Source organism: Stenella coeruleoalba (genome assembly GCF_951394435.1).
Source record: "Stenella coeruleoalba genome assembly, chromosome: 20".
Classification (NCBI taxonomy): Eukaryota; Metazoa; Chordata; class Mammalia; order Artiodactyla; family Delphinidae; genus Stenella; species Stenella coeruleoalba.
In genome coordinates, this window is record NC_137166.1 from 19,310,708 (window position 1) to 19,327,858 (window position 17,151).

Here is a 17,151-nt window from a genome sequence, read left to right on the forward strand (position 1 = left end):
CAAGGCCCAGATTGGACCCAGCTCATTCCAGGCTGAATAGGAGGCTGTTCCTCTTCATTTACCAAACCGAGGGACAGCCGGCCTCCCTTTCCCTTAAACTACAGTGAACGCTTCTCACCTTTTCCATGAGACAATGAAGGAAACGTATCTTCTTCCCTAAACTATGGAAACCACAGTCTATCGATTCCCTTCAAACTAAGAGGGATCCACCCAACCTCTTCCCCAAACCTGAGGGGGCATTCGGCTTATCTTGCCCCAAACTGAAAAGGACCGTTTCCACTTTTCATTCAAGCTGAAGGGCAACCCATCCCCGTCTTCCCTAAAATTGAGGGTAACGTTCTACCTCGCCGCCAAACTGAGTCATCCCATTCTTTTCCCAGAATTAGGGGCACCCTTACCTCTTTTTCCTCCAACTAAAGGTAAATGATCCCACCTCTTCCTTCGAATTGAGTGTAATCTATTTTCACTTCTTGCTCTAGACTGAAAGGGACCCATCTACCTGCTTTCTCCAAATGAGGGAAGCCCATCCACTTCATCCCTCAGCTGAAGGAATCAGGACCTTCTCGCCCCTAAACTGAGGGGGACCTGACGGGCCACGATCCGAAGAAACTTGCACCCCACCTTGCCCTAAAGAGAGCGCAGCCTCACCGCCCCCAAGCCCAAAGAAAGCCTGCCCGTGCTCCGCGCGCTCTCGAAGTGGGTGAGGGGCGCGCGAGCTCGGGTTTTCCCCCAGACTAGCCAGTGAACTAACAGGACCATGATCACGCCCTCTGAGTGGCTGGCTGCAGTCTCCGCCACCGGCAGCGGTTGCCCACCCCTAGCCTCCGGAGACTACTATTGGCTCCACCCCCTTCCTCCGCCCCGCCTCCGCCTGGCTCCGCCCCTCTTCTTCGGCGTCCGGCCCGGTCCCGCCCAGACTGCGAGCTAGTTGAGGAGACGCCGCGGCGCGGCCGGGACCCGCCCGGAGGCGCACTGAGCGAGCCACTAGCGGAGCCATGGCCGGCCAGGAAGACCGCGGGGACGGGGAGCCGGTATCAGTGGTGACCGTGCGGGTGCAGTACCTAGAGGACACCGACCCTTTCGCATGTGCCAACTTCCCGGAGCCGCGCCGGGCCCCCACCTGCAGCCTGGACGGGGCGCTGCCCCTGAGCGCGCAGATACCCGCGCTGCACCACCTGCTGGGGGCGCCGCTCAAGGTAAGGGGAGCCGGAGAAAGGTTGGGGGCGACCGAGGGTTCAGGGTCAGCGCCATGAAAGCCTTTGGGAGCCCCTCGAGGAGAGGCTGGAGCGGGTGCGCTCCTCCGGGAAAGTTTTGGGCTGGGGACCCAAGGTACACGTTGCCCGGCTTGTTGGGAACGCCTCTCAAGTTGAGGGAAGCTGAAGAAGGGAGGATGGGAGCTTGTACTCTGCGGCACCCAGGCTGGCCCTCGAAATGAGGCCCACCTGGGGAGGCGCTCGGGGTCCGCTCGCTGCCAGTCGGCCTGGTTAACTGGTCTGGATAGGGTGGCGTGGGTGTTTGCGCGATAGCGGACTTAGGAGACGGAGCTGGGGATAGAACAGCTTTCACCTGCTTCAGGTCAGGTGGGGGTGGGACCACGAGGAGGGCGGACCCGGGGCGGGCCGCTGGAGGTGTCTAGAGGCTGGATTGGGTCCAGCCGGACGGAGTGTTGTCCCTGCCTGGTGAGGCCCGGCTGGGGAGTGCCGGTGGAGAAGAGTCTTCACGGGCTGAGGGGAGTTCCCGGGAAGCGGCCTGGCCCGGGACACCCCGAGCGCGGGAGGCTGCACTGGTGGGAGAGCCCTTTGAGTCACCGCCCCCACCATCTCGTACAGCTGCCGCCGCCGGCCGGGAAGCTGGAAGGGAGGGAGCGGGCCGGGCTAATTTTAAACCGCCGGCCCGCCCTCGTTTGCCTGCACCCCAGAACCGACTCGTGCACAGTGCCGGGAGAGGCCCTTTTCCAGATGGCCCGCCCTACCTCCCCTCCTGCTCGCTGCGCTCAGTCCCCCGCAGGCAGCCTTTTCCGGCGCACTCGCAGGCACCCGGTTTCCGGGCCAGAACTCTGGGAGGCACACAATCAACCTCCCGGGGTGCCCCGCCAGCCAGGCAGCACCAAGTGGTGAGGAAGAGAAGAGAGAGTTGGTGGAGATGCCCTCCCCTGATCCCAGGCTTAGCTGGGCGCCGAGTTGCGCAAACTTGCCCCCCGGGCCTGGGGTCTCCCCTGGAATGTGCCCCAGGCGCCAGGCCCCCAGCTTACATTCCTAGCGCTGCGGGCCTGCCCCGCCTCCGAGGGCGGGCGGGAGAAGTGCTGAGACTATTGGCCTGGGGAGTGGGGCGTATGAGCAAAGCCCAGGCTTTCAAGGACAAAGATTGAAGATAGCACATTGCCCTCTCCAGAGTTTTGATGCGACCCCTTCTTGTCCTGCCCTGTTCAAAGGGGCAAACTGAAGTGGACCTAAAATAAGCACCTCCAGCCAGAGGCCACCTCCCATTCACAATGGGCTCTGGGGAGAGAGGGGTGCTGAACTGAGGCCAGGTTCCTGCCTCCAAGCTCCTGGAACTCCTAGTACTGAAATAAGCCTGGAGCACTACAGAGAACATAGTATTCCTCCCACCCCGGACTCGAGGACAGAACTTAGCCCTAACACCCCTCTTCCCAATTAGGGGCAAGTTTGGGAGGTCAGCTACAGGATCAGAATTACCCCTTGCCTCTCCCCCTCATTTAGGGACCCATCACCACCACCCCTTCAACCAGGGCTCTGCCCTCTGTTCTCTGCTCCCTAGCTGAGAGCTACGGTAATGCGTTAAGTACCCTCCAACTCAGTCCTTCCTGGTCTCCCCACTTTCAGAACTACCACCTGGTGTGCCTGAGGACTGCCATATCCCCCACAGGCAGACTATGGGGGCCTGCACACTGGGTTACCACTGTGCTTGGAGCCAGGACTCCCTGGGGCTGGCAGCTCTGCCAGGAATGGTCAGATGCACTGTGATGTGCTCATCCCAAATATAAACTGTGACCACAGCCCCAGAATAGAAGGCCAGAGGAAGAAGGGTGAGAGTAGGGCAGGGGCAGGGACATCAGAGAGCTGAAGGAGGGGGAGCAAGGCTCCTCCTTGTAGGAAATGTCAACAGCTGGTCCCTCCCCTAGTCCTATAAGTGGGTGGCCCAGGGGCACAGACATGACTCAGGCCTGCTCCACAGCCCTCTAGAGGGACGAGGTGGCCCAGAAACCCAGGCATCCCCATCCCAGGCTGTAGAGCAAAATAAGAGGGAGGGGTTCTGTGCTCACTGTTTCATCCTCTGCACAGTTATCCAGCAGGAGAACAGTTCACAGCCAAATGACCTCTGCCTCCCATTCTGGCCACTGACGCCCATCATCCCCCCATACCCTGCCCCTTCCCTGGGAATGTACAGAGGCCCAGCCCACTTTCCCTCTGTGGCTCCACCCACACACACCCCACTGGGCTGTGGCTTGCCTATAGAGTTCCCCTGGGGGCTTCCTTTTTAAATGTTTCAAAGCTCTTGGGTCTGAAAAGGCCTTGCTCATTTCCTCTCAGTCTAGGAGGAAGCTCCTGGCCACAGCTTCTGACTCATCTCCTGGCCCTGGGGGGTGGGATAGGGGGTGTTCTGGCAGTGCCTTGGGTCATGTGTGGTGTCCCCAGGGGAACTCAGGAATATCTGTCTCCCCTCTGTGCCAGAGCCCAGGGACCTGCCCCTGCCCCAGGGGAGAACCTGGCCCTCTGGCCCTGCCTCATTGTTTTACCCAGAGCTGCCCAGTCCCACCCTCCCTGCTACCCTGTCCCACTCTCCCGTGCTACCCCTTTGCCCTTCTGGGCCTGCCTTACGAGCCCCTCCCTGATATCCAAAGGCCCTGCCACATCTGGGATAGCAGAGACTCCTTTCTCCCTGGGCTCTGGGCAGAGGGACCTGGGTACTGCTCTGACCCTCATGCAAAGGCCAGATGAGCCCCCTATTCCTAGCAGCAGAGATAGCCCTAGCAATCTGTTCATTACCAGCAACTTTGTTTCCCCAACTGCTGCTAAACATTAGAGTGGAACAGGGGTGGTACTTGTTTCCTGACCTTGCCCATCCCTACTCCAGCCTCAGTTTATCCGTAAGGAGCAGTTGTGACAAAGGGGCTAAAGTGTGAACCTGACCTTCTGGGACAGGGACCAACTGCAGGGGTCCCAGAAAATTCTTAAGGGTAAGATGGGGTGCTCTGGTGATGAACTGAGCCCTTTCCTTTTTTGTTGTGGAGGTCTCTTTGGGAGACTATAGAAGATTGTGATGTGGGCATGAGTCATGGTCTCCTCCCATCTTTCCCTGGGGCCAGCATGTCCAGTCTGTTCATTCTGGGTTGCAGCCTGGTAAGGGACCCAAACTTAGTCCTGGCAGAAGTACGCACTGTTACCCCAATGTGTATGATGTGTGTGTGTTCATTTGTGTTCCCTTGCTGGAACTAAGAGGACCAGTTTGGGGTATTTGCACAGTTCAGAAAGCTGAGGGGCGGTCTCCAGCCCTCACTCCACTTCCCCTGCAGGGTTCCCTGGAGCACTTCCAAAGTCCATTGGCCCAGGATCTAGGTCAGTTAGCCCTGGTTCCATTCAGCCTGGGGCAAATTCACAGAATTTCTGAGCCTTGGTTTCCTCACCTGTAAAAGGATTATCAGGAGAATCAAAGGAACCAGGCAGCCCAGTGTGTGACACAGAGGAGGCATAACAAATGTGGGCTTCCCTCCTCAAGACCCATTCATGTCATCTCATTCAGGAAGCCAAGGTCCAGTTGGAGACCCAAGATAAAAGGGAAGGAGGGGGCTTCCCTGGTGGTGCAGTGGTTGAGAGTCCGCCTGCCGATGCAGGGGACACGGGTTTGTGCCCCGGTCCGGGAAGATCCCTCATGCCGCGGAGCAGCTGGGCCCATGAGCCATGGCCGCTGAGCAACGGGAGAGGCCACAACAGTGAGAGGCCCGCGTACCGCAAAAAAAAAAAAAAAAAAAAAAAGGGAAGGAGGGTCATCAGAACACAGGGTCTTACATTTTTAGGAAAGGAGAAGAAAAAGGTAGTTAACAAATTATTTCCTAAAACAAGAGTCCTTCAGCATGTAATTCTGCACTTTTCTCCATCTTCCTTGCCTCTGGCATTCTCACTCCATTATACTGTTATGAAAAATATTGGGTAGTAGGCAACATGGTGTCCTAAGCTTGTAAAACCATATGTAACAAGTTGGTTTGGGCTGCCAGAAAAGCCTAGCCCAAGGAATCAAGAGAAAAGTGGGCTGGGGCAAGATAGGGGTAGGAGATTAAGAGGTACAAGCTACTATATATAAAATAAATAAGCTACAAAGATATATTGTACAGCACAAGGAATATAGCCAATATTTTATAACTATTTTATTTTATTTTTTTGTTTGTTTGTTTTTTGTTTTGTTTTTTTGGCTGTGTTGGGTCTTCGTTTCTATGCGAGGGCTTTCTCTAGTTGTGGCAAGCGGGGTCCACTCTTCATCGCGGTGCGCGGGCCTTTCACTGTCGCTTCCTCTCTTGTTGCGGAGCACAGGCTCCAGACGCACAGGCTCAGTAGTTGTGGCTCACAGGCCTAGTTGCCCTGTGGCATGTGGGACCTTCCCAGACCAGGGCTCGAACCCGTGTCCCCTGCATTGGCAGGCAGATTCTCAACCACTGCACCACCAGGGAAGCCCTATAACAATTTTAAATGGAGTATAATTTTTTTTTTCTTTTGGCCATGCTGCGCAGCTTGTGGGATCCTAGTTCCCTGACGACCAGGGGTAGAACTCAGGGTCCAGGCGGTGAAAGCGCGGACCGCCAGGGAATTCCCAAGTATAATCTTTAAAAATTGTGGATCACTATGTTGTATGCCTGAAACTTATACAATATTGTAAATCTACTATACCTCAATAAATATAAACAAATAAATAGAGAAAAGTGGGCTGGAGGCTGAAGCGAGGAGCTGAGCCTGGGAAGAATGAGGGAGAGACTCCACCCCAAGACAAACATCAGAGAAGTGTAGAAGACAAGAGCCAGGAGGGAGTCCAACATGTGGGCCTGCACTGACCCTGTGCTGACCCCAAGTACTGTCCTCAGGGACTAGGGTTTGGGCTTACGCCAGCCTGGCCCAGTCCCAGGGTGTGAGAAACAAGGCCCAGGGGTTTAGCGCTCAGAAGGGTGACCCCAGGATGGATCTAGAGATTGTCATACAGAGTGAAGTAAGTCAGAAAGAGAAAAACAAATATCGCATGTTAACGCATACATGTGGAACCTAGAAAAAAGCTACAGATGAACCAGTTTGCAGGGAAGAAATTGAGACACAGATGTAGAGAACAAATGTATGGACACCAAGGGGGGAAAGTGGCAGGGGGTGGTGGTGATGGGATGAATTGGGAGATTGGGATTGACATATATACACTAATATGTATAAAATAGATAACTAATACGAACCTGCTGTAAAAAAAAAAATAAAATTTAAAAATTTTTTTAAAAAGAGGGTGACTCCAGGAAGGGGCCAGTGGTGTGAGGGACAAGCAACACCCAGCTGGCAGGAAGTCTCCGCTCCTTGGAGCTTGCCTGACCCTGCTCCCCGCTCCATCTCCACCCGGGACAGACAGTTAAGAGTGGGGGGCATTGTCCCGGAGGCTTTGGGCTGGCTGTTACCTCTGGACCTCCTCCCCAGAAATGGGGCCCTGGCAGGATAAGACAGGTGAAGTGGCTAGGGAGCCACTGCTACCACAGTGGCCCAAAGGGGCTCATGTGAGGAGGCTGGGGGTGGTAGAGCATTCAGTCTTCAGGACCGTGCCCCAAATGGGTGCAGGTATTCTGGAAGGCGAGGGCCACGCTCAGCTCGCTTGGAATTAGAGCCTGCAACTGTGCGTGCAGGAGGGGAAGAGTGCTTGCTGGATCTGAGCTTTCTGTGGGTGTGCTTCTCACCTGTGCGTGGCCAGTAGCATATATATACCCTGCCTGACTGTATTCTTGGGTGTGTAAGCCACTCTCAGGTGGAATCTGCTCACTCCTCCAGTGTTTACCTTTACAGCACCCCACCCCTCCCCTTTCTTAGCACCCGTGGCAGTTGTGCTTCTACATTTATTTGTGGCCTTTTTCTGAGTCAGACCTGCCTGCCTCCCCAGCGGGGTTGGAAGACAGGGAAGGCAGAGGCAGTATCTTGTTCCCTGCTATGTCCTCAGCACCTAAAACCAGACTGGTTCGTGAATATTTGAATGAACGAGCTATTCTATATGTGTGTGATTTGGGGGGTCTCTGAGGGGGTTTGTGACTTTGGGGGAAATATGTTTCTCTAGGGTCCCAGAGTCCTCCAGTCCAAGGCAGAAGGAGATGTAACTGTGCCTGGCTTGGGGGGGTGGGGGTGGGCGGTGGTTGGCTGCTGAGTCACCATGTGGGAAGAGGAATCAGGAGGAATGTGGGGCTGCCCTCAGCTGAGCTGGCCCTGGACAAAGGACCCCAGCCCTGGGGCCTTGCTTCCCCATCTCAGGGCCCATTCCCAGTAGGCCCTGGAGAAGATGACTCTGCTCCCAGGGAGGGGAGAGAGGCCAGGCCTGCCCAAGGGAGGGCAGGCAGCCAAGCAGGAAGTGGGACAGAAAACAGGCTGGAGTGTTTGTCCTATGTCCCACGTCCCACGCAGGAGCCTGGGGGGGTGGGAAGGAGTGGGAGGTGTGGGTGTCACCAAAGGGCCTTACAGGCTGAACTCAGGCTCTCAGGCATGAGCAGGGGTACTAAGCAGAGGCGGGGTAGGGGCAGGAGCTGGACTCCCTTAACCCCAGGGGACCAAGGGCAGCTGGAAGTCCTTGGGCTGGGTCCAGAGCAGGGCAGGGCTGACAGAACATCAGGACAAATGTTGGGGTTGACTTTCCCAGTAAGATGGAGACCAGAAGACACTCTGCCTCTCCAGAGGTGGGCTTTCCCTGGGCCTCTCAAGAAGCACCACCACTCAAGTCAAGGGAACTTTGCTGAGCCGTGCACACTGGCACTGTGCTACATGGTGTAGGCATCGGGGAGTGGCACGGTGCTGCCCTCAGACTCTCCAGAGTCACCTCACTAGGCTTCTCTACAGGCACTTCTCAAGGGTCCAAGAGTCATCCTGGTGGTGGTGATGGTGGTGGTGGTGGTGGTGGTGATGATGATGATGATGATGATGGTGGGAAGCCAGCTCAGGGGGGTGGGAGACATGGGCAGCAGACTCATGGGTGGAGCACCTGACTTCTTGTTACGGTGCAGGTTCCAGGGACCCACTGTAGGCTGACTGAGTCAGACCCTAAAACCTGGTGTTTAATAGGCCTCTTGGAGGTCTCTGAGGTCCAGCTAGGACCATGGTGACTGTAGCCCACTTGGGGCAGGGCAAAGACCCTCAGGCTTGGAGGGACTGGGAGCCCTTCTCCTCACTATCTTAACTCGGGGAGACACACGTCCCCCTCTCAGCTGGGTTTGCACCTCCCAGCATTCTTAACACTTTCTCCCTGGGTGTTGAATGTTCACAGCTGCGAACTTCCTTGAAAGCAGGAACTTCCTCCTATTTTCTCTCCATTCCCCTTCCTCATTCATGTTCAGTAGCTCAACAACCATTTAGGGAGCACTTGCTTTGTGCTAAGTGCTGTGATAGGCTCTGCAGATATTGCATGGACAAGACAGACATGGTGCCTGAACCCAGAGAACACACAGTTAGTGGGGAAGGAGACTAGTGTCTAGGATGTGTGGAAGGCCTCAGAGGAGGGTACACACAAGGGCTGGAGGGATTTGCATAGCATTGGCTAGAGGAGTCCAGGAAGGCTTTCCAAAAAAACATTATCTGGGAATTCCCTGGCGGTCCAGTGGTTAGGACTCCACGCTTTCACTGCCAAGGGCGCGGGTTGTATCCCTGGTCAGGGAACTAAGATCCCACAAGCCGCATGGTGTGGCAAAAAAAAAAAAAAAAAAGCATTATCTAATCTGAAACCTAAAGAATGGGTAGGTATGAGGCAGGAGAAAAGCTCTTTGAGCCACGTGAGCTTTGCACATAGTAGGCCCATGAGAAATGACTGCTGAAGGAATGCATGGCTGCACTGCAGGCCCTTGTGGTGTGCCTCTGCCAGCACCCTGAGTGGGAGGTAGGAGGTCATGGGGTCTCCATACGTACTCCTGCCACCTCTTCCCCAGCCCTGACAGCTGTTCCCTTTGCCCCCAGCTAGAGGACTGTGCCCTGCAAGTGTCTCCGTCTGGATACTACCTGGACCCTGAGCTGTCCCTAGAAGAGCAACGGGAGATGCTGGAGGGCTTTTTTGAAGAGATCAGGTCAGAGCTGATGGGGCCAGGAAGGCCATGCTGGAGGGGCTGGCTCAGGTGTCAGCAGCCAAGACACTTGATCTCTAGCCAGGGCTGTGGGTCTCCTCCTACCACCCCAGGGAACTGTGCCAGGGGAATCCCAAGGCCTGGCTAGTGTTACCTGCTGCCTGGGACCGGGGTGGGGGCTCTCCTACATACCTGAGATGCCTGTGTTCTTCAAACCCTCCTATCTGGACAACCCTTTGGCTTGGAGAAGCATCTGGGGAGAAAGGAGCTGTGGCCAGGTTTTGGCTGCCTTGGTGTGGGTGGAGAGACCCTGAGGAATGGGCTGGGAGCTGCTGACTGGGCTACTTGATTCCAGCAAAGGGCGGAAGCCTACTCTGATCCTGCGGACCCAGCTTTCTCTGAGAGTCAATGCCATCTTAGGTGAGTGTGTGAGGATATCAGCGTCGAGTGCCTCCCCTCCCCGCTGCCCCGGTTGTCTCTGTTTCTTTCAGGCCTGTGCTGGACAGCAGACAGAGCAGATGGGAGATGGGATGTGCGACTCCTCCCATTCCTATCCTGACCTCTTCTTCCAGGGCAGCTGCCAGACTGCGGGTCGGGCTTGCCCAGAGTCAGGGAGTGGAGGAGGAGGTGGGGGGTTCAAGAGTACTAGAAGATGCTTTGATGGGTTGTGGTTGTGTCCCAGTAGAAGGGGGTGGGGGGCTTGTGGTGTGTCCCCTGGAGGTTTCCATGCCCACCTACCTCTTGCAGAAAAGTTGTATGGCTCCAGTGGCCCTGAGCTCCGCCGCTCCCTCTTCTCACTAAAGCAGATCTTCCAGGTGAGGCCCAGAGGTGGGCTGGGGGTGAGCATCCAGGCTGAACCTCCCCCCACTAAACTCCCCCATGGTGCCCGCAGGAGGACAAAGACCTGGTGCCTGAATTCGTGCACTCAGAGGGGCTGAGTTGCCTAATCCATGTGGGCGCTGCTGCCGACCACAACTACCAGAGCTACATCCTCCGAGGTCAGCCTCACCCCTCCCCCATGACCCCTGCCTTCAGTGACCCCTTACTGACCTCTTCTTGTCCCTGTGTCCCCAGCACTAGGCCAGCTGATGCTTTTTGTGGATGGGATGCTGGGGGTGGTGGCCCATAGTGAGACCGTGCAGTGGCTGTACACACTGTGTGCCAGCCTGGTAAGTGGCCCTCCACCCAGCCATGTACCCTTTTCCCACTGCCTCTCTCTGGGCCTCAGTTTCCTCTTCTGCAAAGTGGTCTGGAATGGAGGGGGTCTGTGGCCCCTCTAAGCCTCAAAGTCACTTCAGTACCTGGGCCTAGAGATGGCTCTTTCTGCCTAGACTCTCCTCTCTGGGTCCAGCCCCAGGAGCCCTTCCCCCTCCCCACCAGGAGCCAGCACAGGTCTGGCCCAAGCCCCACTCATGTATGGTGACCCCTTCCCCCCAGTCCCGCTTGGTGGTGAAGACAGCCCTGAAGCTGCTGCTGGTCTTTGTGGAGTACTCTGAGAGCAACGCACCACTGTTCATCCGTGCAGTCAACTCTGTGGCCAGCACCACGGGTCAGAAACTGTCCCTCCCTCCTCCATTGCTCAGGGCCCTCTCTCCTACTTGTTCCCATATGACTGCTCCCTATCTGGGTGACAGGTGCTCTTCCATGGGCCAATTTGGTGTCCATCCTGGAGGAGAAGAATGGCGCTGACCCCGAGTTGCTGGTGTACACCGTCACCCTCATCAACAAGGTGGGATAGGGGGAGCCAGGTGCCATTCTGGGCCCCTCAGGCTCTTGACTTCTGCTCTCCATCAGCTTTAGCCTTGCCGTCCTATCCCCACCCTCCAGACTCTGGCAGCGCTCCCGGATCAGGACTCCTTCTACGACGTGACGGATGCACTGGAGCAGCAGGGCATGGAGGCACTGGTCCAGCGCCACTTGGGCACCGCGGGCACTGACGTCGACCTGCGCGCCCAGCTTATGCTCTATGAGGTGGGCTGGGCGGGCTGGGCTGTCAGGGCCTGAAGGCAGGAGAGAGGAGGGGAGGGAGGGAGGCCGTTCTCCAGTGCCCCACCCCACCTACTTGGGCCTCAGTCGCTCCCATCTGGGCTCAACTCTCCTAGAGCACCCTGCGGTTGGAGGATGGGGACATGGAAGAAGCCGTCACAGGTGGGCGGCGCATCACCCGCCGAAAGCCTTCCTCAGAGGAGGGCAAGAGGATCCGCCGATCTCTAGAAGTGCGCTCCCCGGAGCCTGGGTAAGAACGAACTACCTTGGCAGAGGCGGAGGGGTGGAACCGCCAGGAGGAGCCCTGCCTCCTGACAGGCCACATCTCCAGCTCCACAGGCCCCGCCTCACCAGTAGTCTCCACCTCCTCCTCCGCCAGCCCTGCCTTGCCGACCGGCCCCACCTCCAGCCCCGTAGGCCCCGCCCCACCTACAGGCCCCGCCTCCAGCGCCGTGGGCCCTGTCTCTGGCCTCCATACCACCTTGAGCCTCTTTCCTACCATCTCCGTGACGCCCTCACCCAACAGTTCCTGCGAGAGGAGCATCTACAAGTAAGTAGGGAGATGGAGCCTGTCCCGGGAGTCTTTCCTCCAACTGTCCCTCCACTCTGCGCCCCTCCACGGGCCCTCCGCCTCCTCTGCCCAAACTTCTCTGCCCAAACGCGTGCTTTCTTTCTCTTTCTTTCCAGACTTCACCAAACTGCTCCTGTTTGGTAAGTGACTGCCGGGGGGTGGGGTTCGGCTCTGACTGGACCTCCTCCTCCTGCGGCTTCTCTTCTTTCTGGCATTCTGCCTGTTTTGTCAATGTCATCTGTCTCTCTACCCTCTTCTTTCTCTGTCACTGTCTCTGACTCTCCTGTTTTGCTCTGTCTTTGTCTTTTACTGCACCCTGTCCTGTGTCATGTCGGTCTCTGCCCTCCACTTCCAGTTTCCTCACATCATGCCTCCCCCTCTCCCTCCTCTTCCCACTGTGGCTGGGAAGGAACCCCTGATATCACTGCCCAGCTCTGTGTGGGTGTGAGCAACTGGGCTTTGGGGTGAAGCACGTACCACAATTACCATTTCTTCCTCTCATTCCCCCCTACCCAGGGCCCGTGAGAGCCCATCTGTCCCCCAGTTCCCTACTGGGCAGGCCAGGCTGGAGTAAGTACAGAGGCCAGCCTGCCAGGCCTGCCATGTGCTCAGGGCTTCAGCATTGCTTCCCCCAGCAGGGGTCCCATGTGCCTGATGCAGCCAGAGCTGGGGGACTCTCCCAGACTTATGTGTCCTCAGTTACCCAAGGACTAAGCACTAGGAAACAGTTCACTGGGGTCATAGAGGTCCCAGTGCTTTAACAGTTGACACCTTAACAGCTTTGATCAGTGATGAGGACGTGGACTCCCAACCTGGAGCCCATTCTCCTGTGTCCTAAGCCCAGGATTAGGGCTGGGAGGGGATCTAGGGTGCTGTGTGGTGCGGAAGTGGAGGAGCAGCCTCCATCTAAGGGAAGGACAGAGACTGCCGACAGAGGCTGGAGGGACCAAAAAAGAGATGGGATCACCTTTATGACTTCAACATAAACTGAGTGCCTTTCGTTTACCAGGCCCTTTTCTGGGCATAGGCCATAGCTCTCAGAAGCTGCTAGACATGCCAAGGGAGGGACAACCTGGTGTGCCCATTGGGACAGGTATCCCCTCCCCCTGCTCTAAGGGTCCTTGTCTAGAATCAGAACAGTGAACATGAACAGCAGCAAGGTTGCAAGTTAGATGTTAAGTAGAACCTTTCCCCGTATGTTGACCTGGGAATACTGGGTTGGTAGTGACCCTCCCCAGATGTGGAAGACTGAACAGGGGCTGGCCTTGGCGGGGGGGGGGGGGGAGCAGGTCCCGGGTCTGCTCAGCGCATGGACTGTTCCCTGTGTGTCTGTGTGTGCCTGCAATTAGGGGCAGTGCCCAGGGGCCCATTAAGGCATGTGCACCACCCTGGGCTGGGGTGTGTCAGACACCCTCACTGACAAGTCCCTCCCCCCAGAGCCCGGTTCCTGGAGAATGTAGCAGCAGCAGAAACAGAAAAGCAGGCTGCGCTGGCCCAGGGCCAGGCAGAGACATTGGCTGGAGCCATGCACGATGATATCGATGGACACCCAGGTGAGCAGGTGGGTGGGCAGAATCCACCCATGTTGCCCTGTTGCTCCACAGAGGACGTGACACTGACAGCTGTTTCCATTTTTCTAGACACCCAAGAATTACGGGGCTCCCCAGAACCAGCCCCTGCACCCGGAACACCCCAGAGCGCTGCCCCTCAAATCCTGCTCCGTACTCGGCACAGCCTCGAGCCAGAGCCCAAGGAGCCATTGGCCCCACCAAGCCCCAAGGCTGAGCCCATCCGGGAGATCCCTACCAGCGTACCCAGCCTCTGCATTGGGGACCTGGACTTCTCAGACCTGGGGGAGGATGAAGACCAGGACGTGCTGAACACGGAGTCTGTGGAGGCGGGGAAAGGGGTCCCGCCCCCGCCACCCCCGCTCCCGGGAGGCCCCCCACCTCCTCCGCCGCCACCACCCCCACCCATCAAAAGCTCCTTCCCACCACCACCCCCAGCTGCCGCTCTTCCCCCCTCAGCACCTGATGGCCTAGCCCTTCCCACCAAGAGGAAGACAGTAAAACTCTTCTGGCGGGAGCTAAAGCTGGCTGGGGTCCATGGAGGCTCTGGCAGCCGCTTTGGGCCCTGCCCCACCCTGTGGGCCTCACTAGAGCCTGTCTCGGTGGATACAGCCCGGCTAGAACACCTGTTCGAGTCCCGTGCCAAGGACGTGCTGCCTTCCAAGGTAAACGTGCCCTCGTCTGCAAGGTAACCCTAGGGGAGAGGGGAGGCAATAAGAGCTCAAGCGTCGGAACTGCTGGGGCTGCCACTCATTTCCCACATGGGGAAACCGAGGCAAAGAAAGGAGTAGCGACTTGTCTGAGGTCCTTCAATAAGGATTCAGCCCAACCCTAACTAGCGTCTAAGCCCATCCCAAGGTCTTACACATCCCAGATCCCTGGTTGTGGGGTAATCCCACCATTCAGCCATTCAGAGTGGGGCCTTAGTGTGCCCTCTTAGATTGTTGCCCCAGTTAGACCCTTTCCCAATCTTACACTGCCCTTCCCCCAATTTCAAAGAAAGCTGGTGAGGGCCGCCGCACAGTGACCACCGTGCTGGACCCCAAGCGCAGCAACGCCATCAACATTGGCCTAACCACACTGCCACCTGTGCACGTCATTAAGGCTGCCCTGCTCAACTTTGATGAGTTTGCTGTCAGCAAGGATGGCATTGAGGTAGGGATACCCAGCTAAGGGTGCAGCAAGTCCGGCCCTCTCCTTTGGTCAGTGGGCATTTCCTGTCCCTCCAGTGGTGGGCATGGGCTTGGCATTTCCCCAGATTCTGGGGCTGCCCCAGACGACCTAGGGAGGAGTCAAGACCAATACCTGAGGCCTCAGGCCAGCACTGAGTGGCCTATGTGGGCCGGTGGGTGCATTCTCAGAAGCTACTGACCATGATGCCCACAGAGGAGGAGCGGCAGAAGATCGAGGAGGCCCAGCTGGCCAATCCTGACATACCCCTGGGCCCAGCCGAGAACTTCCTGATGACTCTCGCTTCCATCAGGGGCCTGGCTGCCCGCCTACAACTCTGGGCCTTCAAGCTGGATTATGACAGCATGGAGCGGGTACCTGGGTCATGGGATGGGACAGGAAGTGGGGACAGGTGAGCATGATGACCACGTAGTCTGAGTCCCTGGTCTCCCACACCAGGAAATTGCAGAGCCACTGTTTGACCTGAAAGTGGGCATGCAACAGCTGGTGCAAAATGCCACCTTCCACTGCATCCTGGCCACCCTGCTGGCTGTGGGCAACTTCCTCAACGGCTCCCAGGTGAGCTGAGAGCACATGAGGTCGGGGCCCGGGGCTCTGGAGCCAGCCAGCCTCAGGCTCAGGCTCAGGCTCAGACGGGGTCCTTTCAGAGCAGCGGCTTTGAGCTGAGCTACCTGGAGAAGGTGTCAGAGGTGAAAGACACGGTGCGCCGACAGTCACTGCTGCATCATCTCTGCTCCCTGGTGCTCCAGACCCGGCCTGATTCCTCCGACCTCTACTCAGAAATTCCTGCCCTGATCCGCTGTGCCAAGGTCAGCACCTGCTGGGCCAGGGCTTGCTTAGGCTACAGGCATGCGCATGGGCTGTGTCCTCTGGCAGAAACTCTTTCTTCTATTGGCATGGCTACACCTACTCTGTCTTTAGGTCTGTTTAGCTGCCACTTATCCCAAGAAACCTTCTCCGTTCTCCACTGCATCAAATGGACTTGTCTGTCTCTTGCATCAGACTGTGAGCTTTTGGAGGGCAGGGGCCGGATCTCGGCTGTGTCCTCAGGGCCCAGGCTAGTCAGCCCAGCACAAAGGCAGCTCAGGTGGTGTCTTTCTGTGGGGGGACAGCATGTGTACTCCCTGCTTTTCCAGGTGGACTTCGAGCAGCTGACTGAGAACCTGGGGCAGCTGGAGCGCCGGAGCCGGGCAGCCGAAGAGAGCCTACGGAGCTTGTCCAAGCACGAGCTGGCTCCAGCCCTGCGTGCCCGCCTCACCCACTTCCTGGCCCACTGTACCCGCCGTGTTGCCATGCTGAGGGTCGTGCACCGCCGTGTCTGCAACAGGTGGGGGCGTGGGCCAGAGAGAGGTAGGACTGCTACCACCATCCCTCAAACCCCAAGCAGGACTCACCACTCCTCCCCACCCCAACCTGGCTAGGTTCCACGCCTTCCTGCTGTACCTGGGGTACACAGCGGAGACAGCCCGTGAGGCGCGCGTCATGCAGTTCTGCCACACGCTGCGGGAGTTCGCACTGGAGTATCGGACTTGCCGGGACCGGGTGCTGCAGCAGCAGCAGAAGCGGGCCACGTACCGTGAGCGCAACAAGACCCGGGGACGCATGATCACCGAGGTGGGTGTCCCTTCTGGGTCTTGACTGCCACCCCCATGGTTTTCTTTCTCTACTCCCAACCCACCCCTTTCCTCTCTCCAGACAGAGAAGTTCTCAGGTGTGGCGGCTGGGGAAACCCCCAGCAACCCATCTATCCCAGTGGCTGTGAGCAGTGGGCCAGGAGAGGGTGATGCCGACAGTCATGCCAGCATGAAGAGTCTGCTGGCCAGCAAGCCCGAGGACACCACACATGGCCGCCGCAGCAGAGGTGGGACCTACAGCTGCTGGGGGCAGTGGGCTCTGGGGCTGCTTTGGCCTCACCTCCCTATCTGGCTCCCTCAGGCATGGTCCAGAGCAGCTCCCCAGTCATGCCCACAGCAGTGGGGCCCTGCACTGTACCCCCAGAAGAACCTCCAGGCTCCAGTTTACCCAGTGACACTTCAGATGAGATCATGGACCTGCTGGTGCAGTCAGTGACCAAGAGCAGTCCTCGTGCCTCAGCTGCTCGGGAACGCAAACGTTCCCGTGGCAACCGCAAGTCTTGTGAGTATTCCCCACACACCCACTGCCCACCTTAACTCCATCAACCCCCTCCAACCCTGCTCTGTCCTTGCAGTGAGACGGACGTTGAAGAGCGGGCTCGGAGAGGACCTGGTACAGGCGCTAGGACTGAGCAAGGGTCCTGGCCTGGAAGTGTGAAGGTGCTGCCTCCATGATACCTATCTATCTGGGCCCCAGCCTGCAGTGCAGGAGACTATGGTGAGGAGGGACCAGAGCACAATTCTGGGCCTCTTCTCTACTCGAGGGCCAGTGGGTGCATTCTCAGAAGAGAGAATGGTCCGTGGCCAGTGCCGTGAGCAGTATTAGCTGTGTGTGCCTGTGTGAGTGTGCGTGTGCATGTATGAGCTCCCTGGACACGTGGAGCATAATAAAGTTTTCCTAGCCAATCCAAGAGCCTT

General features: G+C 57.5%; 1 protein-coding gene across 6 annotated transcripts; it reads left to right on the forward strand.

Moving 5' to 3' along the window:
* Positions 1-858: 858 nt before the first annotated feature.
* FHOD1 (formin homology 2 domain containing 1) lies at positions 859-17,139 on the forward strand. Of its 6 annotated transcripts, none has more exons than XM_079906410.1 (22): positions 861-1,196; positions 9,180-9,286; positions 9,639-9,703; positions 10,031-10,098; positions 10,176-10,281; positions 10,358-10,452; positions 10,721-10,832; positions 10,918-11,012; positions 11,111-11,254; positions 11,386-11,519; positions 11,649-11,819; positions 13,278-13,393; positions 13,481-14,073; positions 14,408-14,563; positions 14,770-14,952; positions 15,038-15,157; positions 15,247-15,408; positions 15,736-15,926; positions 16,021-16,213; positions 16,295-16,460; positions 16,535-16,735; positions 16,809-17,139. In XM_079906410.1, exons 1-22 carry the CDS (start codon positions 996-998, stop codon positions 16,889-16,891), a joined length of 3,462 nt encoding a protein of 1,153 aa, XP_079762536.1. In that variant the 5' UTR covers positions 861-995; the 3' UTR covers positions 16,892-17,139. The 6 variants fall into 6 exon arrangements, with proteins under 6 accessions (XP_079762532.1, XP_079762533.1, XP_079762534.1 ...); XM_079906411.1 differs by having other exon boundaries at positions 11,679-11,819; XM_079906409.1 differs by having other exon boundaries at positions 862-1,196; positions 11,601-11,819.
* The last annotated feature ends 12 nt before the right edge of the window (positions 17,140-17,151 follow it).